The 16,170-nt window shown below is 47.0% G+C and overlaps 1 protein-coding gene across 1 annotated transcript in view; it reads left to right on the top strand.

Annotated features, from left to right (window-relative positions):
- The first annotated feature begins 10,114 nt into the window (after positions 1 to 10,114).
- Positions 10,115 to 16,170, top strand: part of LOC125083660 (contactin-associated protein-like 3) — a 165,959-nt gene continuing 159,903 nt past the window's right edge. The window contains exon 1 of the mRNA XM_047700486.1: positions 10,115 to 10,199. Coding sequence (XP_047556442.1) covers positions 10,115 to 10,199 — 85 coding nt within the window. The remainder of the gene's footprint in view (positions 10,200 to 16,170) is intronic.

Below are 16,170 nucleotides of genomic sequence, written 5' to 3'. Positions count from 1 at the left end.
ACGTAGCTGTGCTGCATTTTCCCTGGCAACGCTACTCCAGTGATCTTTTCTTTGCACATGTCACCCTTCCCTGGGGCTTGATGTCCTTCCTGAGATCAAAGCTCAGGATCTGAGGAGGGAGATTTTAAGGCAACACTGCCTGCCTTTCAGTGAATTGCCTTTGTTACGTGTTTGAAACGATAATGAGGAAAAGGAACAAGGTTTTGTCTTATGCTAAGTATTAGCAAGTCTGTGCTGAAACGAGAGAGATTCCGGGGTTCAGAAGTTCATTTCCATTCCCTGAAAACCTGCCTTGCTCACAGGTACCGATTATTTCTACATAAGATTAATCCCGATGGAGGCTGCATGGAGGGCTGTATTTCAGGAGGAGAAGTCACAAAGGACATCCGTAAGATGCTTTATACACCAGCGGTGACAGCATCACAGACGTTGCAGACAGCTTGGCACCTTATGCCCATCACGGCCTTCTCGTCTTTAACATCCCAATTATTTTTTTAATTCAGTATTAAAAAATTCAAAGAGACACCCTACTTGCCTACCCTGGTTGATTAGTAACTAAGGCGTTGTTGGAGACCACGGGTGGGGGAACGTAGAAGGTAGTTTGCTGATTTCACAAGATTAAGGGATTTCATAGCTTATCTTAAAGGACGCTCTGCTTTGTACTCGAGTTCAAATTACATTCCAGGCTGGCTCTGAAAGGGACAGAATTGTTTTCCAGGAACTGTTGGCAAAGTTCTGCTCAGCTGTGAGAAGTCAGTTCTCGTGTTCTCTGGCGTGTGAGAGAACACTCTGTCTTTCCCCATAAACACCGAGGGAAGGTAAAGAGGCTTGGGGGGCTTCTGATGCTGAAGGTAATGAAAGGCGCCTTCATACCTCTGCTGTTCGGCACCATTAACCCTCCCTGTAATTGAAACACGTGGAAGGGGGAAGGAGTGAGAAGCAGAGCCTGGTCTATTTCCTGGCAGGAACAATTTTTTAAGCCCTACTTCGAGCCACCACTTTTAAATCACATCTTTCTAAATCAGCCACAGCCACCACTTCAAAGAAAAAAAAAAGACTCTAATGATATAGTCATTTCTTTCTTCTGATCTTGCCTATGGATAGAAAGTGCGCCCAACGCTATACAGGTGGGCATTTGTTACATAATTCATGTGACCGATACAGTCCGTCATGCAGAAACTGTAACAACAAAAAAGAGTGTGTTAAAGGCAGACCATGTGAGATCCATTTAGGATTCAAAGTCGTTTTAGACTGACAGGCCAGAGAAGGATTTCATTCTCCACATATGAAGCCTCTCTCTGGAAGTAAAATGTGCAAACCCAGAACGACATGCAGAGTAACGTCACAGTATAATTATAACATAAATAAGATGAACCCAGTCTTATAAATGCGCATAAAGAAAGAGTTATCATCTGTTTCATCAGTGACCTGGTACTTTTCACCCACAGGCAAGAGCAGTGGGAGTGTGTGTGTGTGCGCGCGCGCTGTGGGTCGTTATTAACATCTTCCTGTTCCAATTATTCTTTGTACATACAGGCATGCATTTCAGTGATAAGAGAAGAATATTTAGAAAAGCACTTTAAAAAGTAGTTATCTTTGCAAAAGCTAAAATTTCCTATAATTAAAAGGCAAGTCATCAAGCTGGGCTCTCCGTAGTTTCGCCGGAAACATCTTGGCCATGAGCATTTTCGCAGCAAACACTTCCGCCATGTTCCTAATTGACCATAAGGCAATTTTGCCATAAAAGATAAAATCACAAAAAATGAAAGAGACACATTCATTGAAAAGGACACCACGAAACATGAAAAATCAATAACAAAATTCAAAACGCTTTGCTGTGAAGTGTAAAATATTTGAATACACTTAAAATGTGTGTAGGTAGATTCACGGCAACACTGCTTATAACTGAGTTGATTTTCTGGATTGTACCTAAACACTTCTCTTTAACATCTATGTTCATACTTTTTCTTTTCTTTTCTTTTCTTTTTTTTTTTTTTGCCTGTCGAGTTGTCTCCTCATTGGGCATCACATTTTTTCCCACTAAAATCCCGTCCTTTGTTAAGAGGAGTATCAGTTTCCAAAGACCAGGACACATATTTGTAACTGAGTTCCACGGCACGTGTGAAAGCCTTCCACACTGTTGTTTGCTCTTGGCATGTTGCCAACATGTCCACTGACAGACGTTCCAAAGTTCTACGGGCAATGTCGGTTCAGAATCCCGCCACTCTGTGGGCCACTGTGGGGGTTACAATTTACATGCTGTGAGGATGAGAGCAGCATGTCAATGGAGAAACAAAACCAAACTGCCAACCGGCCATTTTTTTTAGTCCTTTAAATTTTTTATGGCAAAATTGCTTCCTTGCTGGTTGTGCAGCAAAAACGCTTACTGTGAACACACTTGCAGCCAAGACGTCTGCTACAAGACGCTTTGAGGAGAAGGTTCCAGACACAGTCAAGGCTCACGTCACATACAGCATTGCCCAGGGGCATTTCAGAGCCCCTGTTGCAAATAGGTTTGGTTCGCTTTTCCTCTACCTAATTATGCGGCCCTTGTTCAAGCTGAATTATAAAAATGTTAAATGCAGCTAATATTTAAATCAAATGAGATGGAAATAGAGCAAGACATCTCAAAGTTCTGGATACAACTGTGCGTAGAAATGGGGAGAACATGAAGGTGAAACCGTATCTGCTGTCCTGGCCCTTGATTCTACCTTCGGCCGTGAGATTTGCTTTGGTCAGTGGAGTGCTCGCCAATGTGCTGGAGGAAGGGCTGGGAGCAGACTTGCATCTTCTCCTGCGTCTCCTCTTGCTTCCACACCCCAGGGTAAGAGGTGCTGGGCTTGTTGAGGCATCCCCGTTGGGGCCATTCTAGAACGGCCAACGGCCAGCATCCCCAACACTGGCGAGGTGAGACAGGAGCACCTGCATGAGCCAGGTTGGCCTTGAGCCTGGGGAGCTCAGTCTGGCGGTGTCTCCCGCTGAGGTCTGAGGCTGTTCGACAGCATTACCAGTACAGTAACGAACTGATGAGCGGCTTATGGATGTGACCTCTCCTTTGTCAGTCACATTTCTGTCTGCAACAGCTGTGGTCGAGTAGATGCTAATGGGTTCATTGTATTTTTAGAGTTCCTGTGTTCTTCCTTAAAAATGGCTTTGAGATACCTACCATCCAATTCACCTCTTTTAAGTGTCCAGTGGTTTTTAATATACTCGACAGGTTGTACATTCAGCGCCACAACCCATTTTAGAGTATTTTTATTACCCCCCAAAGAAACCTTTCTCCCCTTCACTGTTATCCTCTTGTTCTTCTACTCCCTCTCCCCTGCCCAGCCCTAAGCAAGAGCTAGTCTAGTTTCTGTCTCTGTAGATTGTCTTTTCTGAGAAATTCTTATCAATGGGCTTACATACACGTGGTCCTTGGGGCCCACCTTCACTTAGCATGTTTTCAAGGTTCCTCCAAATACTTCAGTAGTATTTGTTCCCCACTCAACATTTTAATGACTGAAATTCATCCAAATCAAGTTCTGTAAGTCTACTAAAGTTACAACCTTTGTTTCGACGAAGCTATATTTTCTTTCTCATTTTTTTTTCTGGGATACAATACGCGTAATATAAAGTTCACCATTATAATCATCTTTGGGCATGTAATTCGGGGGCATTTCACTCACGATGTTGTGCAACCCTCACCACCAAACCTTCCAGAACTTTCTCATCTTCCCCAGATGAAGCTCTGTATGCATGAAACACAGTCTCCCGGTGCTCCCTCCCCACAGCCTCTGGTGATCACTAATCTACTTTCTGTCTCTTCACTCGTCTCGGAGAGTGCCCTTAGAGAAGTGGGATCATATCCTATTTGGTCTTATGACACTCAGCACGATGACTTGAGGGTTTTCGCATGTTGGAGCATACATCAGAAGTTCCTTCCCGTTAAAGGCGAGATAGTATTTGATTGTCTGCATAGACCACATTTCGCTTATCCACTCCTGTGTTGACGGGCGTCTGGGTTGTCTTCGCCTTTTGGCTCTTGTGAGTAATGCTGCCACAAACATTTGTGCTCAAGTTCGTGTCGGGGCAGGTTTTCGTGTCTCTTGCGTGTGTAGCTGGTAGTCGCACTGTTATAGTCACTCCACATTTAACCCCTGGAAGAACCCCCAGACGGTGTCCCAAAGCAGCTGTGCCAGGTCACATTCCCACCAGGGGTGGGCGAGGACTCCTAGTTTACTTCTTCACCAATGTTTGTTATTCCCTGTCTTTTTATTGTTATTATTATTGTTACTGCTATTATTATTATCATTATCATGGTGAGTCTCAGTATTCTTAAATTGTGGAGCATGCTTTATTGTCAAAATAAGTTTCAAATACAAATTTACCAAAAATGGTAACATTTCATCATCAGTGATTAAAACAATATAAAATGCACTTATGAGCATCATTGCCTTAAAGCACAGTAAACCTTTTAACAAAAAAAAAAAAAAAAAGATAGAATCAATACAATTTCTTATCCAAGTATCAACCTAAAAGAGAAAAAAAAAATGCAGCAATGTTCATGCTTCCTGACTTTCTGAAGAGCAAACTTTATGATTCTTGATGGCAGGATACAAAACATGGTATAGAGGCTCTATCAGGGCCTTCTGGTAGACGCCACTGAGACCAGAGCCAATTTCATTCTCAACCAAACTTAGAAAGTATGTTTTATGCCTGGAACTGGATGCTCAAGACGCCATTATTACTTGTCTTACCCTGTAATAAAACCAATACTTCACACTGCCCTCATTTTCTTTGCTTTTCTTTCTTCAAATGTTTTTACATTAAAAAATATTTTATTTATTTATTTGGGAGGGAGAGAGAGACAGTGAGGGACCATGAGAGGGGAAGGTCAGAGGGAGGAGCAGACATCCTGCTGAGCAGGAAGCCCCATGTGGGACTCGATCCTGGGACTCGATCCAGACCTGAGCTGAAAGCAGTCGCTCTGTGGACTGAGCCGCTCTGGGGCCCTTTTATTTATTTATTTATTATTATTATTATTTTTTACATTTTCTTAACTTGTTTGTGGTGACCATGATTTAGAGATTAAGTATGTGCTTCTGAAAAAGAGTTTCTTAGCATTTTACCATTAAGCCTAACAATTACAACAGCTAAACTCATAAAAAATTTTAACTCCCTTTTGGGATCTACTCAAACTCTCCTCAAACCGCAGTATATTAACTGGCATTTGTTTTTGCCCTAAAAGCTCATTTAGCAAACGAATCTCTCAACCCAAATGAATTTAATTTATTGATTTATTTTAGCTTTCCATATTGAAAGAGGTACAATTTAGAGTTTGAATGTATAAAATTTTATTTCAAAATCATGCCCCTTTCAGTAGGAGAACTCTAAAAATTCGTATGTCAAGCTCAGGTGTTGATTTTAATCGTAAGTGGGGGAAAAAAGAAAAAAAAAACACTTTTTAGATATATTCCATGCTGCCTCCTTCCTCCTGGAGTGAGGGAAAGAGTGAGGGAAAAAGTCAGAGGTACTTTCATGCCTTCATAGAATTAGAAATTTGGTTGCAAAGGTACAAATAGATCTCTGTAATTTTTTTTAAAAGAAGAAGAGAACTGTTTGTGGAAACTCATGTCATTGACTCCGTGAATATATCTGCCTGTGGGTTGTGATTGGAGGGAATCCTAGCATCTGCCTTCTTTCCCAAAGGGTGTGCCTTGGCCTTTGGCACCCATCGGTCAGCATGGGAAGGCTTGGTGTTGGGGAAGGTAGTGCTTGGACTGGGGGAGTGCTGGCCACCTGACTCTGGGCGCCATCTTAATTTTAAGCTTCTCTGATTCCATCCAAGCAGAACGTCAGGGAAACTGTGTGTGATGATCTGGGAGTAATCATGTGGGATGTTTCCTCACACACTTTGGGGAGTACCATGCAGTATTGTTTTTATACTCCAAGTTCTTGGTGGGAGCTTATTGTAGGTTGTCTTAGACACCAGTGGTCGTCACAAAAGGTCCTACTGGGTTGAAGCAGACTGAATTTGTAAGAAGTATGAGGTTGACTATTCTTGTAGCTGAGATTTATGTAATCAGATGCACAACCCTTTGGCTGTTAAAATCCCGGCTTTCCAAGGACTAATTACAGGGAACACAGCTCATCGGAGAGAACCTGGAAAGATGCTGTGCAGTGTGCCCTATATCACACGTGGGACATTTATTCTCCCTGGAGTCTGTCTCTGGATAATTGTTCTTCAGGATTTGTTGCTCAGGGGCTTATGGGAATAATTACTCCTAATAGAAATACTATTATATTTTATTCACAGTATTCTAACTTTCAGAGGATTTAATGACAAATCTGTTCCCACCATGAGGGTAAAGTTAAATGTATTTCTAGACTTAAATAAAACATGCAGAAATAAGAATTTATAGGGAAGAAATTGCTGAATGAAGAGGGGAATTAATGGCATCACGTTTCAGTCTGTGGACAGCCTTCAGAAGAATCTTCACTGTGGTAGGCAAGTTGGTTGTTCCTCTGCTGAGGGACAGAGGGGACCCAGGGTGTGCAGGGAGGACAGAGGACACTGGCCAGGAAATGCTAGGGGCTCGGTTTCCCTTGGAGTATTTCCGTAGGCAGCCTGTGTGCAGTGACATACATGAGCGTCTACACTCCTCCGAAGGTGAGCAGTCATTTCTTGTCTTCTGTTGTGACTCATGCTGAGATTAAGTTCTCTTTTGTGTTTGGTACAAACTATGATGGCCGTGTGCGCACAATCTGGGGGTCTGAATCATCAGCTCCAGCAATGTGCCAGATTCCATCTCCACATTTTTTTTTTTCATCTTTCCTACTTAAAATAGCAAAGAGCTACGGAGAAGGGTCAAGGAATGGAGTGCATTAGCTCCCAGTTGTTGGTGGTCCCCGGGCTGGCATGCCCTCTCCTCCCAACTCAGAGCTCCCAGCAACACGCCCGCCGAATCCAGTGCCCTCCGGACAGGCACAGGATGTTAAGCTTCAGCACATGTTTTTTCTTTTAGTGTTTGGAGCCGTCCTCCGTGGAGATGACCTCACCGAACAGACCAGAAGGCTGAGGGTCCCAGGTGTGGAGCAGCAGGCAGGGGCTGTTGCCGGCTCCCAAGGCGTCTCTGCAGCTGGTCTGTGCTGTGGGCTCCAGACTTCTGCGGGGGCTTCAAACCCTCGATTCCCTAATGGCTCTAGGTCGGGCTGTGGTTCCCATGACACAAACCAAACAACCGAAAAAGCAAGCCACTCAGTCTCCTCCTGGAGGACACAGCTGGAGAGGGATGAATGGACGTGCTGCATGGGTCACCTGCTTGCAGGGCTCTGCTCTGGGCACTGCTCACCCTGGCTGCCCTTGTCCTGGGGGGTCATGCCGTGACTCCAGTGTTGATGTGCCGTCTGGCATTCTTTTATTTTTTTTTTAAATATTTTATTTATTTATTTGACAGAGAGAGATAGAGCACAAGCAGAGGGAGTGGCAGAGGGAGAGGGAGAAGCAGGCTCTCTGCTGAGCAGGGAGCCCCACTTGGGACCCGATCCTAGGACTCTGGGATCATGACCTGAGACCAATGCAGACACTTAACCAACTGAGCTACCCAGGTGCCCTGGTCCAGCATCCTTTTAAAAAGAAAACCACAAGCCCCAAATGGAGTCATTTTTGCTAGACCAAGCCACCAAACCAGGGCTTAATACCTAACCTAATCAAAGTTTCAACCTTCCCCCAAAATATAGTCTTAACTGATCAATATGGGCTTCTCTGGTCAGCATCTACAACGTATAAAGGTAATCTGTCACATGGGTCCTCTCCAACCCCCAAAGCAAGGTGAAATAATCCACCTAATAAGACCCCTTTTCCCTAAAGGAAGATGATCCTACCCCAAATAATCCTTTTTTTTTTCTTTTTCTGTTTATGACTCCTTCATCCTTAAAAAACCTTTCCTGTTCTAGAGCCCTTTGGAATTCCCCTCTGTTTGCTAGATGGGATGTTGCTGGATTCCTGAATCAATTAATAAAGTCAAATAGACTTTCAAATTTACTCAGTTGAATTTTTGTTAACAGCTCAATGCTGTGCTCTGCAGGGGGAAGGCCACCCAGGGGTCTCACTCCCTCCTATTGCTGGGTCTCATCTGACCCATCCTAATCCCCGATCAAGTGATTTACCATCACTGTCCTTTCTGGCTTTATTGGTATCAATTACTGAGGTGCTTACCAAGTCATTCTAAATGGGTTTCCTGTGAACCACTGAGTACAGTTTTTTTTTTTATTTATTTAATTTTTTCAGTGTTCCAAATGAGTATAGTTTTCACAGGGTGACAACTTCTCCATTTCGGAGACACTGTCTCTGTGAGATGGTGTTCTCAGAGTTCAGTGAACCTGGCTTCCAATCCCGGCTTGCTGTGTGACTCTGGACACACCCCTAACCCTTTCTGAGGTCCAGCCTATCTGTCAACAGGGCTTAGTATTTACTTCAGAGGAACGTTGTGACCATTTATTTAGGCTAAGAATACACACTTACCATGTTTGGGTTATAGGTCACTTAAAAAAATGTATTAGACCTTTGATGTAAATCGTTAATTTATATTTGCTTTACAAAATTAGAAATAAAATGTCCCAGTCCCGGAACTCCTGGCAGGTCCGGGGGAAGTGTCTGATGAACGAATGAAGGTCATTGCAATGCCTGTGGCTTTTTTGCAAGTTTCCAAACACACCTTCTGAACAGGTTTTGTTGTCACTGCCTTTTGCTGGGGTCGGGGGAGGGGAGAGTGTTCCTGATTCCCAGGGGCCCAAGTGAGGGTGGAGGAAGCCATAAGTTGAGATCAGAATCTCTGCATTTGGTCTAATTCTCAGTCCTTCCAGCTGTTAATACTACGACTTTGGCAAAGCTATTTAAATTTTCCATTTCTGGTTTGTCCTCCCCACTGCCCAGGCAAAAAACCCCTTTCCTGCCTGCTGTGCTCTCAGGCAAGTGGGGGTCTGCTAAAGGTTAAAGTTCCTTTCGTATTCCAGCCACGTTGGGCGGCACAAGGATGCCTGGAGCCTGTTTCCCCATCTCAGCACATTTGTCACGAGTCTGATCAGTTTTAGGACCGTATTGATCTGTGATGTGCGCTCCTAACTCCTGGATGTACACGTGCTGGGAGCCCTTTCCGGGGAGGAGACAGGCCGCTAAGCTGCCAACTGAGTTCTAGGTCACAGGTCTTGAAATGCTGCTCCCTCCATGGGCTTCTGGTTTTTATCTTTATGCTGTGAAGCCCCCGCCCCCTTTGATATGCTTTTCCTTTAATACACCATCATTAAAAGAATATGTTCGTTGGGGAACTGTTAGGAGAGAATCTGAGTGGAAAGCAAGGCACGTACAGTAGCCCGAGTTGTTTCAAAAGCTTTCACTCTTCAGTTAAATCTATTCAGTGCACCTGCTCGCTGTAAGGCCAGCAGGCATGGCATTTGGAACAACATTCCTTCTGCCAAGGTGCAGTGTGTGGCTTTATCTGTTGGTCGGTCTTAGCCCTCAAATCTGCACGCAGCGCTGTCCATAGTAACGTGCTGGCCCGTAGCTCAAGTGGGGAGGGTTTAAGAAACACACACACACACACATATAGCTGTGTGCGTGCGTGTGTGCGTGTGCGTGTGCATGCGTGCGTGCGCGTGCGTGTGCGCGTGTGCGTGCGCGCACGCATATAACTTTCCCCGGCCTTACTGAGCGGCAAGTGGACACGGATCACCGCCGAAGTTGACAAGGGCCATCTCGGTCGGGCCTGCCTTCGGGGATCACGAGGGGTTCGCGCGTGAATCGTTCACGAGTTCGGGAGGCGGGAAGTCCTCTTTGCAACAGTTTCCCATTCACGAGAACGTCGTCCTCCGACCCAATTAGCCGTTCCCCGCCTCGCCTTTCCCACTCGGACACCGCCACGCGCGCGCACTTCCGCCCGCCGCCGCCAGGGGCGCCCGAGGCCGTGCGTGGCCGCAGGGGGGCGCGGGGCGGGCGGCGGTGGGCGTGGCCGCAGGGGGGCGCGGGGCGCGGGGCGGCAGAGGCGGAGCGGGCGGCGCCACCCCGGCCGGGAGCTTGCCCGCGGACCCACCGGAGCCGCCGGACGCCGCGGGCGCGGGGCGCGGGCGCGGGGCCATGGAGCCGGGCGCGGCGGCCTTCCTCGGGACGCTCCTGGTCTGGGCGGCGCGGCCCCGGAGCGCGGCGGCGGCGGGGGAAGCTCGTGAGTACGCCCGTCCTGCGGGAACTTGCCCGGCTTGGGGTCGTGCTCTCCTGCGCGCGGGTTTGCAGAGGCGCCGCTGCGGGGTGCGGGGAAGGGGCGTCCCGAGGCAGCGGGGCGCGCGGGGCTCTTCCCTCCCGCCGAGTCGCAAGCGCAGCCAACCGGGTGTTTGCGGTGTCCCTGCCGGGAGCGGAGTCTTTCGGGGACAGCCCAAGTTCTGGCGGAGCCCGGGGTCCGCTCGAGAGCAGGCGGGGCTGGCGCCCGAGGGGGGTCAGGCCGGCGGGGCCGTGTCCCTCGGGCGCGGGAGGTGCGGGCTGCGGGAGCCGGGTCCGCGCGCGGCGCGTCCTGCATCAGCGCGTCTGCAGTGCGCGCCCTGCGGAGTCCGCGCCCAGGAGCCCGCAGCCCGCCCCGGACCGGCCCCGCAGCTCGGGGAGGCCGGACCCCTCGCGCCCCGGGAGCGCAGCCTGCCCTCCGCGCTCGCGTCAGGTCCGGCTCCGCGCGGCGGTGGGTGCAGGGCTCGTCGAGGCCGGAGCCTGCGGGCGCCGGGCGAGCTCGGGCCGACCCCGTCCAGAGACGCCGCTGCAGGTGTAGAGGCTCGGCCCTCCGGGATTTCAGTCTGAACGTCAGGAAAAGTTGGAAGACTTGTTCAGACTGAAATCGCCATCCGAGGCTTTTCTTCCCTTAAGGGGTTTTAAGAAAGTCCCTCCTGTCTTCTCTCCTGGCCCCTATTCCCTTCAAGAAAAGTAAAATAAAATAAAATAAAATGATAAGATGAAACAAAACCAGATCAGGTGTGGGACTCAGGTCCAGCTGGTGTGCGTTTCCGCAAAGGGCTAGCAGGCTCCTTCAGAAACTGACCTTGCTTTGGGGGCGTCCGGATTCAGCCCTCGAAGGGCGGCCCGACTCTGTCCTCGCCGGGAAGTTGGCTAAAGTGAAAAAGCTTTCCACCTGAAGTCACTGTCCCACTGCTTCATCCATGGGTGCCGCAGGGCGTGATGGTTTTCTGGTGTCATCAGCTAGTATTGGCTCATTTAATGCCATATCGGGTATGAGTCACTCCTCAAAATGAGCCTTAATCTCCTTTCAGCAAATACTGCCCCGTGTTTCAGACACAATTTTAATTTAGCTTGGTAGGACAACTGCTCTGATTTAATTAAGTTGGGGGCATTTAGGTAAAATCAGATCCTCAGATCCTGCAATAGAGCTCTTGTCATTTTGCTAAGAAATTAAAAACGACCACCGCTAACAATTCGTTGATATTAGTAAATTGTAGAATGATTCACGTCCTACTCTGGGATCCCATTAAAAAGTCACTGGATGGGGGCACCTGGGTGGCTCAGTGGTTGAGCCTCTGCCTTCGGCTCAGGTCATGATCTCGGGGTCCTGGGATCGAGTCCCGCATCGGGCTTTCCCGTTGGCGGGGAGCCTGCTTCCTCCTCTCTCTCTCTCTCTCTCTGCTTGCCTCTCTGCCTGCTTGTGATCTCTCTCGGTCAAATAAATAAAATCTTAAAAAAAAAAGTCACTGGAGGGGGCACCTGGGTGGCTCAGTGGGTTAAGCCTCTGCCTTCGACTCAGGTCATGATCTCAGGATCCTGGGATCGAGTCCCGCATCAGGCTCTCTGCTCAGCAGGGAGCCTGCTTCTCCCTCTCCCTCTGCTGCTCCCCCCACTTGTGCTCTCTCTCCTTCTCTCACTCTCTGTCAAATAAATAAATTCTTAAAAAAAAAAAAGTCACTGGAGGTCACTCCTGCTTAAAGGAAAAGGGGCTTCAAAAATCCTTGCAGTGAGGCAGAGCAGAGTTGCCGTTCTCGTCTCCGTCGTGCTGATTACAGCGTATTGGCAAGATCGGTTGTTGTGGTATTTATTTTCACTTAGTGTTTTACTCCCTGAAACCCATGGAGGTATCAGGCTCTTTGACACTGAACATCCTTCTTCAGAATCCTATGCTCTGGGATGTTCTGTGTCTGAATATCTGTGCAGACACTCAGGTCAGAGATGGGCTGGGTGTTCAGGCTCAGCCCCTCTGGGTCTCAGGCTGACTCTCCAGGTGCTGATGCTAGTCTGTGCTTTTCAGCCTGTGTGTTTAGGTATATTTAGTACTCTTATGAAAAGTTCAAGAGTGCATGTACATTTGCAATGGAAGGATGTCTTAGACACTAAAGACCATGATCAGATCACCACAGAGATGACACTTTCAAGCATCGAGTATATGTTTAAATGACTTTGCAGATTTAAAGATTTGTAGAGATCACACAGATGGCCTTTGATAATTTCTCAGTAACCTCCTCTGGCCACAACATCTGTAGCAGTAGGAGTAAATGGTCAGTTAATCTCATGTCTAGATTTGCTAGTTTGACCAAATCGGTGTTTCTTTAACTCCTGCGTATTTGGGGCGTGTGTGTTGTAATGTGTGTACAAGCAAAATACATCAGCACATATTTGCAATCCATTATTACTAAGTCAAGGTAGAGGGGTCTTTTTTGTTCTGCCCCAACATTTGAGGAATTCTCAAGGAGTTTGCCAGCAGCATGGGATTTAAGGCACAAACAAGAAATCATGAACACGAATATTGCTGAAATCTTTTGTTGGCTATCCTCCTTGCCCCCCCACCCTGCCCCGTTTTAGTGTTTTCAAAACTCAAATAATCCTTTCAGATAGAACTTTAAAATGAACAAACATGAGATATTCTTGAGCACTAACTAGAAATTAATGAGAGTTGTATATGAGTAAAAAAAGACAAAGGTCTTTGCCCACATGGACCAAAGACAGAGTTACTCTCTTTAGAGCAAGTTGTCAGTAGCAAAGCAGCCAGCCAGGGGTCAGCCCAACAGATCCTCTCAAGGAACAGGACTTGTTTGAAAGATTTGACATCTCAGAGATTACACATGTGCAGTACGAACATTTCTAATCAGTGGGAAATTTTATATCAGGAAGATGATACACGGGAGGGAAAAAATTTCTAAATAGCCATGACTGTGGGCTTGTTTTGTTGCTCTGTATTCTCTGTCTTTTTGATGCTAAAACAAGCCGCATTCTGCAAAACAGGGCTTAGGACCTGATTTTTTAAAAATGTGAACATCTCCCTGGTCTGCCTTCTAGAACTCTCTGTCCCGAATCAAGATGAGAGTGTTCTGATACGGATCTGTCCTCTTAAATAACTCAAGAGGGAAGTTAGGATATAGATTCCAAGTTAGAGCCCTCCTTTCTGGAAGTTGCTATGTAGGCTGTTGTTGGCTCCTTTACTTCCTACCAAGAGACACAAATGGAAGAAGGTGATAGCTCTTTGCTTTAGAATTATGCTGGTGAGCCCACGATTCCTTTATGAATTCCAAGACCCTTTGGGAGGGAGAAGAGATACAATCTGAGTATAAAAACGTCAACATTTTGGTTGTTGTCCCTCAGTTTCCCGGATTGTGCATCGCTCTGAAGGGTCATGTGTACCCCCTCCCAACTTGGGAACAACACAATAGGAAGGTAATTCACAGCTGAATTATTTTCCCCATGTAAGTAAAGTATAAGCTAGAGCTGACAGCTGCTGCCCCCTTTCCGTCTCCACCAGAAAAGGACCCAAGCGTATGTGAGAAATTTCAGTCATTGATGGTGATTATTTGACACAAGTGATGACATTTTTTATAGATCCAGGATTCCGTTTAGTGAGTCTGACTGACTTGTTTTCACTTTGTTAAAGCTCAGTGCTTGTAATTTTCTGTAGAAGCTTCCTTGTGAATCCTTCCTTTCCAAAGTGCCCTCTTGTTGCAAGAAAGAAAGATGTATTTCTGGTCTACTAGAGGTGGGGTACACACTTCTGTTCTAGGAGTGATCATCTGAATTTGTTTTCATATACTGACACCTGTCCTCTTCCCCAGTAAATCCCTGCATACATAGGAGAGATGTCTTACCATGACTGGGGGTCATGGTCTCCACGGGCCTCGTAGTGCTGCCACCTCAGCTGGAAGATTTGCACCAGAGTCGAACCCTTCCTTCGTCGAGCCTCGGCTTCTTTATGTGCGGAAGCCGTACTGTGTCTGCTCTGACGCAGGTGCATGAATATAACCCTGTAACAGAAATGATCACACAGCATCATCCCTTTAAAATATAAATATTGTGCCTGGTTTGGTATAATATTGAGGCCCTTGTAGTCTTCAAATCACCCTAACCTGGTGACACGATGAGCCTTAGTAATCTGGAATAAAAAATATGCCTGTGGAACCTGGTAACTGGACACAATTCTGTAATTACTAAGAGGTATAAAATCACAAGCATGTATTTATTTTTTAGAAAAAGTGAGCAGGCACACGTGTGGGAGGGGCAGAGAGAGAAGCAAAGAATCCCACGCAGACCCCCCACTCAACACAGAGCCCCATGTGGGGCTCCATCCCACGGCCCTGAGATCATGACCTGAGCCAAAATCAAGAGTTGGCATTTCATCTTGACCAGTGTGGGCTAAACTCCTTCCAGGGTTTTCACTGGTTCTGGCCTCTCTTTGTCTCAGTAGCCTGCTCTGAGTTTGTCTGGAGGGAGCCCAGTCTTCTGCGTTCATCAGCTGGGGCAGGAAGGGAGCCTGTCAGAGGGGTGGCCCTGGAGCGGTGAATGGGGGGTCCGCTCCTGCAGCAGTGAAGCGTGTTGGGCAGAATGAGCACGGGATAGATGGGTGTGTGCTGCAGCGCAGCGGAGTTCAGGCAGTCTGGAAGGAGCCTGCGACAGACCAGTAAACAGACGCGTATTTATAGCGTTTGAATGCACGTCCCAGAAATACCGAGGTGGTGAGGATGCTTTTGGGAACACGGAGAAAACAAACTGAAAACTCACACAGTCCGTGGCGATCCTCAACACAGAGTGGTGGGCAAGAGCAGAGCCAGCTCTTCCAATCCTGGAGACCCCTACGCAGAACAGACAGAATGACCTGAAGATACGTCATCGGGGACCCTCCCAGGCCTGGAAGGAGGTTTTGGGGAGAGGACTGGCGGTCATGAAAATCTGCTTTTTTAGTTGATTTGGGGGGAAAAAACCCAAATCATTCAAAAGTACTTCATAAAGGACCTATTCACTAACAGAAACCTCTCAATGAACTGAGCAAATTTCAAGTTGAATTTTCCTCCTTAAATCAAAATTAGTCTTTGACTATAAAAGTAGAAAATAGCTACAACAATCTGGAAGTAACAGAGCCAAGGGCCTCTCCCCACTAACTTCCTAGAGCCTTGAAGGGCTTGGCCTCAACATACAAAATGCTTCAGAGTGACTTCTGCAGGATCCCACGGGGTCCCCCGGCCACCTGTGACTGCTGTCGTGCTGCTGCTTTCCGCACGGGCTGGTTTGTGTTGAGTAACTTTTAAAGACTGAATTATTTATGTCGGCCTATTTCTGAGAGGCATTAGGCCATCCAAGCAGACATACTTGTTATTCCTCGTTTGAATTCTATGGCGTAGGATGACATGCTTTAAAGATGCCTTTTATCACATGTTGAGAAGAATTATACACAACTTGTAAATACTGTGGAAAGAGAGGACGACAGCATGACCTTTGTACCGTCCCTCGGAGCATTGCTCAGTAGGCCCACACGATTGTCTAATTCTTCCGCATCAGGCAGCATGGCTGACTTGGTCATTTCCCGTTTGATCAGAGCTTAGACACTAAGACGGTACATGTTACACTGATTTATTTTCGATACAAGTGGTAACTATGAAGGTTTATCGCCCTGTCACACTGCTGTAGGACAAGAAATGGTGTCATGGATCTCATCTGGGTGGGGTCTTTTACTGCTGTTGAGTACCGTGGGTTAGACAGTTGTGGGTGTTAGGTATAGGTGTTGGGTTACTCCTGCAGAGAAACGTGGAGAAGTCTGCTTTCTGAACTGGAGAATAAATTACTTTGGCACGTGTTATTTTTAGGGACTACGACAAGCTGTAAGTTTTTGGCTTCCCGAGTAGGGTTGAGATGTGGCTTTCGCAGAATCTATGGTTTGGGGTTCTGTCCCC

Source organism: Lutra lutra, chromosome 13, assembly GCF_902655055.1.
Source record: "Lutra lutra chromosome 13, mLutLut1.2, whole genome shotgun sequence".
Taxonomy (NCBI): Eukaryota; Metazoa; Chordata; class Mammalia; order Carnivora; family Mustelidae; genus Lutra; species Lutra lutra.
This window is presented reverse-complemented; position numbering and strand designations above follow the sequence as displayed.